Source organism: Colius striatus, chromosome 4 (assembly GCF_028858725.1).
Source record: "Colius striatus isolate bColStr4 chromosome 4, bColStr4.1.hap1, whole genome shotgun sequence".
NCBI classification, from domain to species: domain Eukaryota; kingdom Metazoa; phylum Chordata; class Aves; order Coliiformes; family Coliidae; genus Colius; species Colius striatus.
In genome coordinates this window covers 16,354,205-16,367,700 of record NC_084762.1, presented here as the reverse complement: position 1 = coordinate 16,367,700, position 13,496 = coordinate 16,354,205, and the positions used below count along the sequence as shown (strand labels likewise).

Below are 13,496 nucleotides of genomic sequence, written 5' to 3'. Positions count from 1 at the left end.
AAAAGAAAACAATACACTACATCTTTGTTCATTTTCTTTTCCAATTAGGAAACCATATCCATCTTTATGTCCATGCAAAGCTCAGTTATCACCAGCCACCTACCTGAATTTCAGGACTTGATTTATAATTTTTTCGTTCCTGCAAAGGAACTTCGTTTTCTGCAGAAGGAAATAAAAAAAACAACCTAAATTTTACTCATTCACATAGGGTGAGCTCAACTACTTCTACATTTTTCAAAATAGAGTCTTAAGAAAAGGTTTATGTACACCACCTGCGGCCTGAGTCAGGTTGGCTCGAAGGGCCTGTATGGTCTCCTTGGCTTTCCGTAGTTCAAACTCCAGGACTGGACAGGGATTTGGATTAAACACACACAGGTATCCAACCAAGGTAAGGGAAACAAAAATAAAATATAAAAAGCAAGGATGGGTGTGAAAAAAAATATACAGTTTGTATTAAACAGAAAGCATGCAATCTTTATGGAACTTATGAACACATGCAGCAGAGTTGGTCTGAAAGCAAACTGGTGAACATTTTCCATAGTTTCATTGGCCGTAAGTCACCTAAATCAAAATTTCAAGCTGTCTGACAAGGACTCGCTGGAAGGTTTAGGGGTCTTTTTTTTTTCCCTTGCTTTTAACTTTGCATATTATTGGGAAATGCTTGTTATTATTTCCTCATCCTCACAATCAGCTCACATTGTCAAATGTTTGGATTTCTTGGGGCAAGGACAGTATGCAGGCAATCGGAGGACAGATATAAATGAAGCAAAAGCACGCTGGCATCAGAGGAAGCTGTCTCCATGTAGCAAAGCTTAAGCCATGAAGTGAATGTACTGTCCTATTTACACTACAGATGGGTTTTTTAAATAAAGTCATACACTGAAATTTTAGTAGCTTAAATGGCAGAACTTGAAACATGCTTAATTTTACTACTAAGAATAATATTGTTTTAAAACTCTATTTAATTTGCAGTTTTAAGAATATCCCTAGAGTTAATTAAGATTTTTAAGTTAGTTTAATATATTTGAGAGAAGCACAAGACCAAAAAAGGCAAAATATGCAGCTCTCCTATTGTACTTAGAGGCTTAAAACAAAAATGTCTTTTGCTCTATTATTCTTAGAAGCTGAGGGATTCCACACTATACATCATTTTCAATGATCTAGAGTCAGCTTTAGAGATTCAAAAATATGTCATTCTAATTGCTGTCATGACCTGTTCCATCTCCCCAACTCCCTAGTCACTGTTATGCATTTCTCATGTTCCAATGTTTCCTCCAAGAAGGGCCAGCAATGCTTTGTTTGCACTAGAATTTCACATGTTTTGATGTTCATATGTGTAACTGTGGCTTCAAATTTTAAAACCCTGTACCTCTGCAAAACATATAGTAGATGTTTTCTTTAGAGCCGTTTATAATTAAAGCATCTAAAGGAACCTATTTAAGGAATTAGGAGATAAATACAGGTATTTTATTAATTCTCAGATTCATCTGATCTCCCTTAAATATACACTTAGCAGAAAGGTTTCTTGTACTTAACTAGCAGAGTTGAGCACAGGACAGCTACCATCCGCAAGTGCTGAACTACTCTAAATAGATTATGTAACTTTTACATTATTCTCATGCAAAATTTAAAATGTTTTTAGCTGCTTTTAATAAGAAAATATTAATGAGATTCTTAATCATTGCCTGGAAACAATTTAATCTGGCATTTTGAAATATTTATACAGAAGAATGCATGGCAGAAACACTGCATTGGCTCTTGCTTGTGAGGGATGCTACTGAAGAGTGCAAATAAACCAGTTTCCTCTTTTGAACATCTGTTACTAAGAATCTTTTGATAATTAGCATGCATGGAAAGAAAGATTCACTCAGTTTGCATTTATCCATAAAAACTGAAGGAGTAACTACAGTACACACTTGCTACATGAAAGTAACTCGTTTGATGCACAGAATTTTACTGCAGCAATACAGAAGCACAACTGAGGATACGATGAATAAAATATGTAAAATCTCTCTAGTATTCAGCAATGCTGATCTGCAAATACTTCTGTGCAACAAAGTTAGAAAATACTCTAGTAGTAATGATTTTAGCACTTGCTTGCATTTGGGTTACTAATTCACAGTTAGGATTCTAAGTTGTAAGCTACTAATTTGTTAGTTTTTGAAAATAGCAAAGAATTCAAATTAAGTAATTCTTCTCATGGGAATGACTGTGTGTCAACACCGAAAATATTTTACACAAATAAAAGGACCAGAACAGTTGCAGATCAGGAGTGCCCTGCACTAGAATGATGTAAATAATAATAATAATAATAAAAAAAAGTTAGGAAAACAACACAAACTAGAGAAACTGAGGAATCTCATTAAGGAGAAGAGGAGTAAGACATGTCTGAAGGCATAGAAAGCCAAATAATTGATGTCAGACAAACCCATGTCAGACGGCAAGAATTAGTTTTTAGTGAACTGTCATGATGCTGAAAATTCTTACAAGTCATTAGGACTTTACCCATTCAACCTTAAAAGTAGATTACTCTGCTGCATGTTTCTCTGTATACAGTGGAAAATTCTGGACACAGTATATTTGAAAAGTTGTGCTATGCAGCATGTCACAACAGCCACATAATTCTACTACAACATAGCACTGTTACAGTTGTACCTCATCTCCCAGTCTTACTAATGCCATCATTATAATTGCCACCATACAAACCTTGATGCATCTAAGTCAGTCACAAATTTAACTTTTATTTGAAGAAGTTAGTAGATTTCTCTTATATAAGCATAAATATTTGGGAATGGTTACAACATATTTTGCATAACATTTAAATTATGATTAAAAGATCTTTATTTTAAAAGCTGTACTGAAATGAAAACTCCTGCCAAAATCTGTAATGATTTTTAACTCAGCATGTGTTCTACGGAAATCACCACTGAAACCCTCCATTCGTTAATGATATGACATTCTCTTAAATAAACAACCTCTAACTACCTTCTTTGTAACCACTGTCAAGTACTGACTCTTAAATGACTTGATGTCTCTCTCCCCCTCTCCTGCTGTAAAGCTTATGTACTATAGAAGAGTTAAGCCTTCAAAAGCATTGACAAAGCCAGCTAAAGTTTAACTTCATGCTGGACTGAACTGATAACATGTTTAACTCATTATAGCACTTGGTGAAAGAAGATGACACACCTCAAGAATGATGCACAGAAGTTGTCTGCAAGACAGTCTTGGAAAGAACCAGATGGATTCTCCTTTAAATTGGGAGAGCAGAGAACCAAAACTCGGAGCTCTGAGGTTGGTTTATCTTCCCATCAGAAAAGGCCATTTATGAAAAACCTGTTTTGCCTCGGGGAGAATACTGGTTTAAGTGTCTCTCTCACTACAGCTAACATTCAGAAAAAAACCCTACTTAAAAGAGTTGAATCTTTCAAACAAGAAACTAAGCATTACACTAAGATTTTCAGATTAGTTTCCATTTTCATGTAGCTAATCTAATATGTCTGAAAAGAGATGTGTCAGGAGTGGTAGCTTGTCTGCTCAGCTTCAAGATTTTAAAATGAAGCTTTCTCAAGGATCTTATTCTGTTTATCTACAGTTATTAATGACTTCATAAGCCACTGGACCATAGATTAAGAAAAATTTGCTATTTGTATATTGGACACTTTAAGATCTAAGTGAAGAGCAGTCTTGTTGCGTCAAGGACAAAAAGTTGAAGAAATAAACATTATATCTAAAAACTTTCAGTACTTGCTTTGTATAAACAGTATTTTTCTAATTATAGTAGAATTTTACATTCTACATATGAATTATCTTATCTATGGTCATCATGTGAGCTCACAAGCAAGCCAAAAGAGAACTTATTGTTGTAACAGCTGAAAGCCAACACTTGACTCATTAATGACTTAAAGTTAGAGACAAGACTAGCTACAAAGACCTGAACTACAACAGACTCATTTTCAGGTTCAACCCTTGGAGACTCTCAATCTGGAAGGAAATTCAAGAGGCTCACAAGTGCCTAACAGGGCTTAAGACAGGAAATGGGAAGAGGAAAAAACAGACTCACTTCTAGGATGAACAAACTGAACATACAATGCTAGCAAATTATTGTTGTATTACAGATGCCTTTTGTGTTTTGGGTTTGTTTTGCTTGTTTGTTGGGTTTTTTTTAGATTCTCCACTGACTTTGATTGCACACCAATAATAGTACTTATTAACAAACAAACAAAAGACTCTACAAAAAGCAGAAACTGTGAACCTAAGTCCAGAGAAATGAAATCCTGATAAACAATCGAGTGATTTTTAAGCTTGTCTCTTCCCTTCAAATCCTGGCAGGGCCAGTATTTTATTCTGCTAATAAGAGATACATAGTCTAGCCAGAAATCAATGCTAATGCAGGGAGAACTGAACACACAAATGATTGAAATGAAGTTTGACTATCAGAATTAATTTTAATATCATTGAAAACACAGCATTGTGGTTTTCAAACTATCAGCTTCTCAGAACAGTAGATGTTAAAGGCAGGTTAGCAATACTAAATATTTTGAATTATGGAAAATACAGGGTTTAGATCACACACTTGTGCTCACTATGAATTTAAGATGTGGCAGAAGATTCAGTTCCTTTGATTAAATGTCAGATGATCTATTTACACCAAATGCTGTCGGTATTTGACTTCAAGTTAGACATAATCTGATTCTACAGGAATGGAACAAGTTTTCAATTCTCTCGTTGTTTTACAAAAATGAACAGTTGGAGGGGAGGTTTACTAAGCCTAATAAATCCTTGAGTATTGACTTCATCTTGCCCCAAGTTTTAAGCACTTAATATGTGAATTTATATTAAAAATTTGAAAGTCTTAGAGAAAAAGTTGTTTCCATGTAGTAAGTCATAAGCTCTATGGATTCATATATTTTTTTAAACTCTTTGTGCATTACAAATATATTATCCAAATTGTTACAAAGGTCTCTATATTTTAAGTTTGGATAGTTAAAGAAAGCTGGTGTTTTCTAAACTGCAGTTAGGTAGACTGATTTTTGTGACTTGCATCTTTTCAGTCAAGTGAACAGTAACCTTATAGAAGACACTCATTTAGCTTCCTTTACTTGAATTTCCCAAGTGACAAGTTCACATCAGCACTTCAAAACATGTTTGCTTCTTGGCCAACATTTGCTTCTAATGCCAGATGGAACGAATTGGGCTAACAGATTTTAAATACTGAAATCCATTTCAAACAAAAGACTTTCTATAGTCATTTCCTGGAACGTTTGGATTAGTAAAATGCAAATTATGGCAGTTAAGCCCAACACTGTCCATAATAGCAAAACAAATACAATGGTATACATGCACTTATTTTGACTTGGTGCTTCCTAACATTGACATAGTATTACTGTATTTGTTCTAACTTCAGTTTTAAAATCCTTCTGACTTGAGACCAGTTCTTTTAGTGACTGATGTGTATTTGCTTTCTATCCTTCATTTGACATTTGACTAGCTGATATGGAATTTGTGGATTTTGTCCAAATAGTTAAAATCAAAGATAACAGCAAGAGAAAACCATTTACAAAAATAAACAATTCAAACTTCAACCCAAGAACAAAGTGAAATAGGACTATCAAATCATGGCCTCAAGCTTTCACAACAGAATATAATTTCATCTCCTAAACAAAGCTCTTTGCTGAGAATAACTACGAGGAAAAAATAAGCAGGGTGGACTTCTACTGATGTCTCTACGTGCCTTTGCATCTAAGAACTACTTCAAAAACAGAAGTTACAAGCTAGGGTTCATGCAAAGAAGGAAGTGCATGTGAAAAGCTTTTGAAACTGACTTTTTTCACGTGCCAGTTAAATACTTAGCAGTTTTCAGAAGTTGACTGTTCAAGAAGATGGTTTTAAAAATAATTGAAGCATAAGATTTTAAGTAATTATAATTGAATCAGAATGTTAAGTTGAAATAGGACATCTTGGAAAACTTCAAGTCTTTACAAGCATCCAGCAATAATATTCAGTATTACTTTGTTTAAGTTGTTATATCACTTCAAGAACTCTTGGAAAAAATTCTCTAAAGGAACACAGAAATGTAATGTAAATATTCTGTCATATAATTTGCTTGTCTATGACTCGCGGCAGTTGAGATGTACTTAAAAGTAACATCTAATTTTAAGTATGTTAGTTGTATATTGGAAGGAATCAATATTTTGTCATTAATGGTTCTACAGGATGTAAATTCTGACTGGTCTTTACTTTCTACACACATCTCTAATCCAGTTCAGTTACCAAAGACAGCTCCAAGCAAAGATTTAACTCTCTCAGTAATACTATTGCCAAGAAATATGGAATAGAAACAGGAAAAGTGTACCAAGATGATGAAAAAATGAAAATATTTGGAATTTGCTTGTTTCCTCCTTGCACTCTAGGACATAAAGACTTGAGTTCCTTAGACACACTTTGTCTAGAAGATTAGCTATGTATTCACTATTACTTCCTTGAAAGTGGCTACATATATTGAAAAAGACACTGACTAGATAGTAACAACAATCTTGAAGTTTCAATACAAATCAAAGATCGGTAAGCACCTATAATTCCAGACCAGAGCAACAAAATACCTGAATTTGCTTCATGTTCATTAATTTTATTCAATCATTTACCTGAGAAACAGCTAAGAAAAGTGAGATTCTCCGAACACTTTTGCTTCTTCTCTCTGGATCCATAGTGGTTACCATTTCAGACTGACCGAAAGAGGACATCTCAAAATCAAGACCTTTTACAGAACTACGTTTCACCAGCCTTTTCTTTGCTTAAGAACATGATAGTGTTTCTGTAGAGCACTTCATAGCAGAGATAACAGTGTGGAACAGAGACATAGCAGCTTGCATCATTTCACATTTCGTAAAGGTAAGTTATGTGAACAAAACTTACAGCATGGACAATCTTCATGTGATCATGACATTAAATAGTATTAACTGATGAGAAGTAAAGAGACTTCAGTTGCAGTTTCTACAGAGCTTTTATGGGGTTTTCTATACAAGCTGTGTGTAACTTAGTATCTGAAGTTAGGAAAAAAGTCTGAATTGGACAAATGTGGGTCACACGCAAAAGAGATTACTATAATAATGTCAAATATAAGAGAAAAGCAGCCTCTGCCTTTGGCAAGATAACTGTAAAACCTGAAGTTTAAAAGTGCCACAAGCTCCAAAGTTCAGAGCAACTGCAAGAGGAAAAAAACCCTGTCACTTCTTTGAAACAATCACACAATCAGGAAATCAAATGGGAGAGAAACACATTACAATGAAAATTTGTAGCTAAGAAGACTTATGGAACTGAGAAAAATATCAAATTTACTCAGGGTTTGGAAATGCTGGTTTGATCTACACAAGTTATACCTAAGAGCTGACTTGCTATAGATCTTTACATCAGAAAGCCATCAACCATGTGGTAGTACTTTAGCAAGTTTCACCTAAACAGCAGTAGTACTTTAGGCAATATCAATACATTGTTCTATTGACAAAAAATTAGGCATAATTTTCAAGGATACTGATTGCTCCATACCTTGGTGATGTCTGGAATCACACAGAAGTACACTTACCTGAATACTTATAGCGATTATAGTAGAAGTGTCTAAAACATGATCATATCATTGACTAGTTAAATCACCACAGCGAAGTCTTGTCATCTTCAGGAATATTCATTTAAACATATTTATACTAGAAACAGCACGTCCAATGGTAAAGTTAGCATTCCATGATTCCCAAATCTTACAGAAAACTTACCTGCTACTCTTTCATCTGTTTCCCTATTGCCATCATCGGAATATCTTGCAAAATCTAAGGAATCAAGAGTACTGATGCTTCCAGCACGATCTTAAGGGGAGAAAAGAAACCAAAAACAGGCATCAGAAAAAATCCTGGGAAGATGACTGGCTTTGATGAAATCAAAAGATTTCCTCATTTGTTCTGTAAGACTGATTTTTTTCTTGCATTTTCTAGAAGTCTGTCTCCAAGAGTATTTTAATAAACTTTGAAAAATACAGCATTACATTAAGTTCAGCGAACAGACACAGTAAGAAATTTACCCTTGCTCCCCCTAAAAGGCAGTATTTCTACCCTGCCCACAGCAGATGAGGAGTGTTTCCCTTTTCAACAAGGGCGAGGGACCTTTCCTTGGACATGCAGGTGAAGATGGACAACAAACCAAACAAACTGTTTTGCACCAAGTTTTGAGCAGTTCTGTTCCCATTATACAGAAATCTGTAAATGCCCTAAACATCCTCCTTCCTTTTACCTTTTTTAACATTCAGTACTTCAGTATTTAATGGTTTTAAGGTAACAAATACTTTTCTGCATATCTCCTAATCTAGCCATTGGCTTAAGTATATACCCACTTAATACAACATTTACTAAGGAATCCATTACCTAGCAAAATTAAAGCAAAGCAAATGTACTTGCAATAGCCTGAACTGTAATGTTCTAACTCTAGAATTGTTCATTAAAAAAACCCAAAAAACCAAACAATTAAGAAATTCAGTAACCAGCATAAGATTTTATCCAAACTTGACATTTTTCACCTCTGGGGGGGTAAAAAAAAACCAAGCTACAAAACGCCATTTTGATAATTTCAGTTCTGTTGGAGCACTCAGTCCCTTTTTTGTTAGAAATATGCACGAAGAACTACCCTGTGGCAGAACTCAAAATAAACAGAACACGTTTCTAACACAATTGAACATGCAGAAATTATATTTAGTAACTTCTTTCCCCCCCTTTTGAAATCAATTTCCACGTAGCACATCAGAAATTTTAATTATATTAGAGCTGTTATCACGTTAACAAAGAAAAAATTCCATAGGGCTGTCAAATACCTTCATAACTGTCAGTGGAAATAGAAGCAATTTCATCACTTGTTAGTCACGACAGAGTTTGACTGACAACACAGAAGGTATTTAAATCACCCCCAAATTCTGCATTGTCAAAGAGAGGGAGGTAGAGAAAGAGAGAGGGTGGGAGAGAAAGATTCTATTAATGAACTTCTTTTTTATGTTTCAGCCTAAATTGTCCCTTGCAGTCTTATGACATATTCTACATACAGTCCAGCATTAGAACAAAATAAGAACACCTGGATTGAGATTGAAGCATCTACACTAACCTGAAAAGCTATAGAGAATACTAAATTTGCCAACTCCAGTCAAATTACACAGCACCAAAACTAAAACACGTGGCAACCCTAACTTGCCTGGTTTATGGACAGAAAATATATGATAGCCTTCACTTTATACTGAACCACTTCCCCCCCCCCCCCAACTATGCTTTGTCATTCAGGCAATGAAACAAAACTGTTGCTCCTCAACGAGTCTCTATTCAGTATTTAGTTTAAAACTCACTGTTCATTTGCAGGTTCTGTTCTTACTCACTGCATTTTCCTCCCGTCATTAATTTGATTTAATAATTCTCTCCTGGCTGTTCTATAGCATTTATCAGCACAGTACAACCTCTTCTTTTTAGAGTGCCTCAGCAAAATGGATTGTTGTGAAAATAAACCATATTTTATATGCAGGGAAACACATTTAGAGTGATTATGTTTGAAAATAAGCATGAATTTTGCATGCACAGTATGAAAGACCTCAGAGATGACTTTTCAAAACACCTAACACATTGTTCAGTAAGTACTGCTCCTGTTTCACTGAGAGCTGAAAGATCATTTTCTAAAATAAAATTCAAGACTACACTTAAAGAAATACACAAGATTCAACTAGAGATCTCAATGAAAAGCTGATGTTTAAGAGAAGTGACTTAAGTCTCATATATAACATCACTATTGCAAAAGCAGACAACTCTGTTTCCTCTTGCAATCTTGCCATATCCACAGATGGATTTTCTGGTTTTCTTACAAAGCAGGTAACAGAGAAACAATGCTAAAATTTTCAGTTTAAGTCAATCACATAACAATTACTGAAGCATCCAAATTCATAAGTAACAAAATCTTTTTCATAGGACTAGTAGCATGCTTTAGAGGAAAAGGCTTTTCCCATGAAACTGATAAAACAAATTTAGCCATAGAACAAACCTATTTGCCAAAGCAGCCATACACTTGAAAAAAAACAGCTGTCTGTAAAAAACCATGGGGTAATCAAAGCCTGTATCAGGACACACAGAGTTGAAGTCATTTAAGATTGCACCAGCAATAGTAAATCCAACAATTCACTATTTCCACTCACTGCTCATCAATTAGTTTTACAACCTAATAGTCCTTAAAGAAACCAAATAAAACCAAGGATTCTTACGATTTTAACACACAGAAACTGCCTTAAGCAGCAATTTGTAGGATCAAAGCTTGTACATTTGCCATTTAGAATTCTCCTTATCATAACAGTGTTCATAAGAGCAAACATCTGACACCCTTTACATACCTGGCATTATAAATAGACACAAATATCTGGATTCAGATTGACTAAATCAAACAAGAGTGTGCTGAAGAACACCAACTTCATGGCCTGTTTCCTGCTACCATTATTTCCCTCTCCCAGTAATGATGATCCTCCTTCCCATGACAAAAGGGCCTACCCCATCTACCCCCAAGCAAGCTGTCATTAATCAAAGTCATTATAAACACAGTTTTAATCTGAAGATAAGATTTTCATTGTAAACTGTCTTTATGTATCATATTGCTGCAATCTGAAACTACACAGAACATTGCAGAGCAATCCAAACAAAGGCTCAAGGAAGTGAAACAGCAGGGGTGACTGCACACACCCAGACTAAACAAGTTCATCTCAACTGAGTGTCCCACTAGATGATACGTACTGCAGAAATCAAACAAGTTGGGAAATTATAGCTTCCATAATACAATTCAAACTACACGGTTTGCTTAAATAATACAACAAGGCTTCTACTACTTCTTTGTTACAGGATACTGCCTTTAAAATATGTGGTGTGGCTAGAGAAATGGTTTCTGCTTTTAAGGTAAGGAGCCATCTGTTTCAGCACGGCACTTGAGCTGAGACATCTCCTGGCCAAACTAGATCCACAGGCATCAATGATTCATCAGTGCTAAGGTTATATCCTGCCAAGTCCCAGCTCCAGGGAAAGCCCAGTCAGACATGGTTTCACTGCCACAGCTCCCACTGATGTGGCTCTTTCAAGCTCCCTCTGGCTTCAATGCTGGTGCAGCTACTTGTTTCTGCTGCCCACCTCGAAAGCCAGGCTGGCCATGGTCCAAATGGCAGCTTCACCTTCTTACACTTGTACCACAAAGCCTGTAGTACCACAACGCTCTTGCCTGCTTTGACTACAGAACAGTCTCTGCCCCGAGTCACAGCTGCTGTGAACCAAGGCTGACGGAAGAGCAGGGGACTTGCTTCCATTAAATACCATGGCACCTGGATCTTATTGAATGACTCATTGAAGCTTCTCAAGGTACAAAGCCAAGCACTGTGAACTGAAGACACTGGGTTTAAATAGCAAAGAGGGATTTCTGATAGAGCTTACTAAGGTATCAGCCGTCAAATAACATGGTGAGAAGAGAGGGATATATGAGATAATTAACTGAAAATATCACCCAGGAAGGTGATGGCTTGGAAGCTACTGATATCAAGGACTCAAAGAATAGAAGAACAGACCCCCACCTTTGACAGGTAAGCAAGTCTTTGTGAGAAACAGACCCTGTTTGCTTAGTTTGTATACAAAGAAGGAAAGATCCTTTGGTGTAAACTTTGTACAAACAAGATAAGCAAGAGTGTTAAAAAGTATTCTGGATGCCAATCAATACTGAGCATCCTGGTTCCGCTGAGTAACACAAGCAGAAATTGCAAGGTTGTGAGTTGTGACCATATATGGACAAATTAAGTTAAAGTCGCAATGTACTAGCATATGCATTAGATTGGTATGAATATTCATTTTCTTCATGTATATATTGAGAGCTCTTTTAGCACTTGGTATGCAAGCTAAGGAGGAACTATCCTCCAGGCACCCAACACTGCAAATAGAGTTTTAGAGAGTCTTGACTCTGCTGACTCATGGTAACACAAGTACATCATCAACAGCAGAGCCATGGCACACACATGCTGCCTGACAGGGCTGTGCTGAAGACTACCTAAAGCTGAACAGTAGCAGGTCTGCCTCATGACTTTCACCCACCCAAAATGTCACCATGGGGGTAACTGTATCTGTTACCTCATTCCTCACCATTGCCTTTGTAGTTAGTCATCAGCAGTGGTTTATCTCCTAATGGCACTATCCAGAATGTTATGGACTAACTTAACTCCAGATTCTATGCTTCCATAAAGGATGTACCTGGTCAAAGGATCAGAAGGTGAAAACAGTACCTCTCTGCTGGCAATTCAATAACCTCCTTCACCAAGAAGACCAGCAGGGCTGTTTGAAGGACAAGAACTGGGCAAGGGAAAGGCTCATAAGACACACAGCTCACCTAAGCCATGTGAAACATGACCCTTTTTTTGCAGTATACTGAGTGGAATTATTTCAACTAAAGCATTCAGGAAAAAAGAATTCCTTTAATAATTTATCTTTTTAAGGAAAATATTTCTTCACTTTGTCTTTTTAATATAAACTTAAAATAAAAATCTTAGGTTCAAGTTATTTGGCAAAGAATAATCAAAGCAGAATCTTACAGGGGGAAACCAACAAAAAGGGTAAGTATGCTTTGGCTGAATTCTGCTTCTTTTCTAGAAAAAAAATCCCCATGTGACACAGCAGTGAGAAGCCATTTTGCTGTTGTGATATGCACACTCTTACAGTCTCCTGTGAAAAGATGGTCTTATTTCTTACTCTAGTATTCTGAATTAAACCACTTTTCTTTTTCATCGGTGATTCTTTTCTGCTGAAAGTTTTCCTAGGGAATAGCAAAAAAATAACTGCTAGCAGTTTAATGTTTCAGAAATGGTAATGCACTATAACAAGAATGGATTTGACAAGCACGTATGAATTCCAGAAAGTACATTGCTTCAATATTGAACTAGACAGTGCCACAGGTGCACAGAAAACATGTTAGATAGGTTTTTCATAGTTCACACTACTGAAATGCCAGAAGACAGACTGGAATGGTAAAAGAGAGCCTGTGTATAGTTTTTGTTTGGTTTTAGTTGTTGTTACCACTCCTACCCTTGAAAAGGATTAACACCACCAGAAAGCTAAGATTCATATTTGATACTCAAAGCTAAGAAGTTCTTTAATCCATTTGTTGAAAAATGCAAAGTTAAAAATCAGCTTCACCACTATGTTTTGCTTATTAACTCACAGAATCTTTTAAAATATTGCTTCATTTCAGAAGACAGGAATTTTAATTCCTTTCTTGTTCCCAGAACTGTCAACTGCACGACACGCAGATTTCTACTGACAGCTTCTGTTCCCTAGGCGTACTCAGCTCTTCTACTGAAAGCTGAGTATAACTATATAAGGAGGAAAATATAAAAAAATTCAAAAAAGTGACACATCCCCTTCCACTGACAAATATAATATTCAAGAGGTTTCATTGACTGTGATGGTAAAACCAGT

The 13,496-nt window shown here is 35.9% G+C and overlaps 1 protein-coding gene across 8 annotated transcripts in view; it reads right to left on the bottom strand.

Moving 5' to 3' along the window:
• The window catches only part of RELCH (RAB11 binding and LisH domain, coiled-coil and HEAT repeat containing), an 81,680-nt gene that overhangs the window by 56,002 nt on the left and 12,182 nt on the right, over window positions 1-13,496 (bottom strand). For all 8 annotated transcript variants that reach the window (XM_061994612.1, XM_061994613.1, XM_061994615.1 and 5 more), the window contains exons 2-4: window positions 7,764-7,853; window positions 273-344; window positions 104-159 (exon numbers count right to left, since the gene is read on the bottom strand). In XM_061994612.1, the coding sequence (XP_061850596.1) occupies window positions 104-159; window positions 273-344; window positions 7,764-7,853 (218 nt within the window). The remainder of the gene's footprint in view (window positions 1-103; window positions 160-272; window positions 345-7,763; window positions 7,854-13,496) is intronic.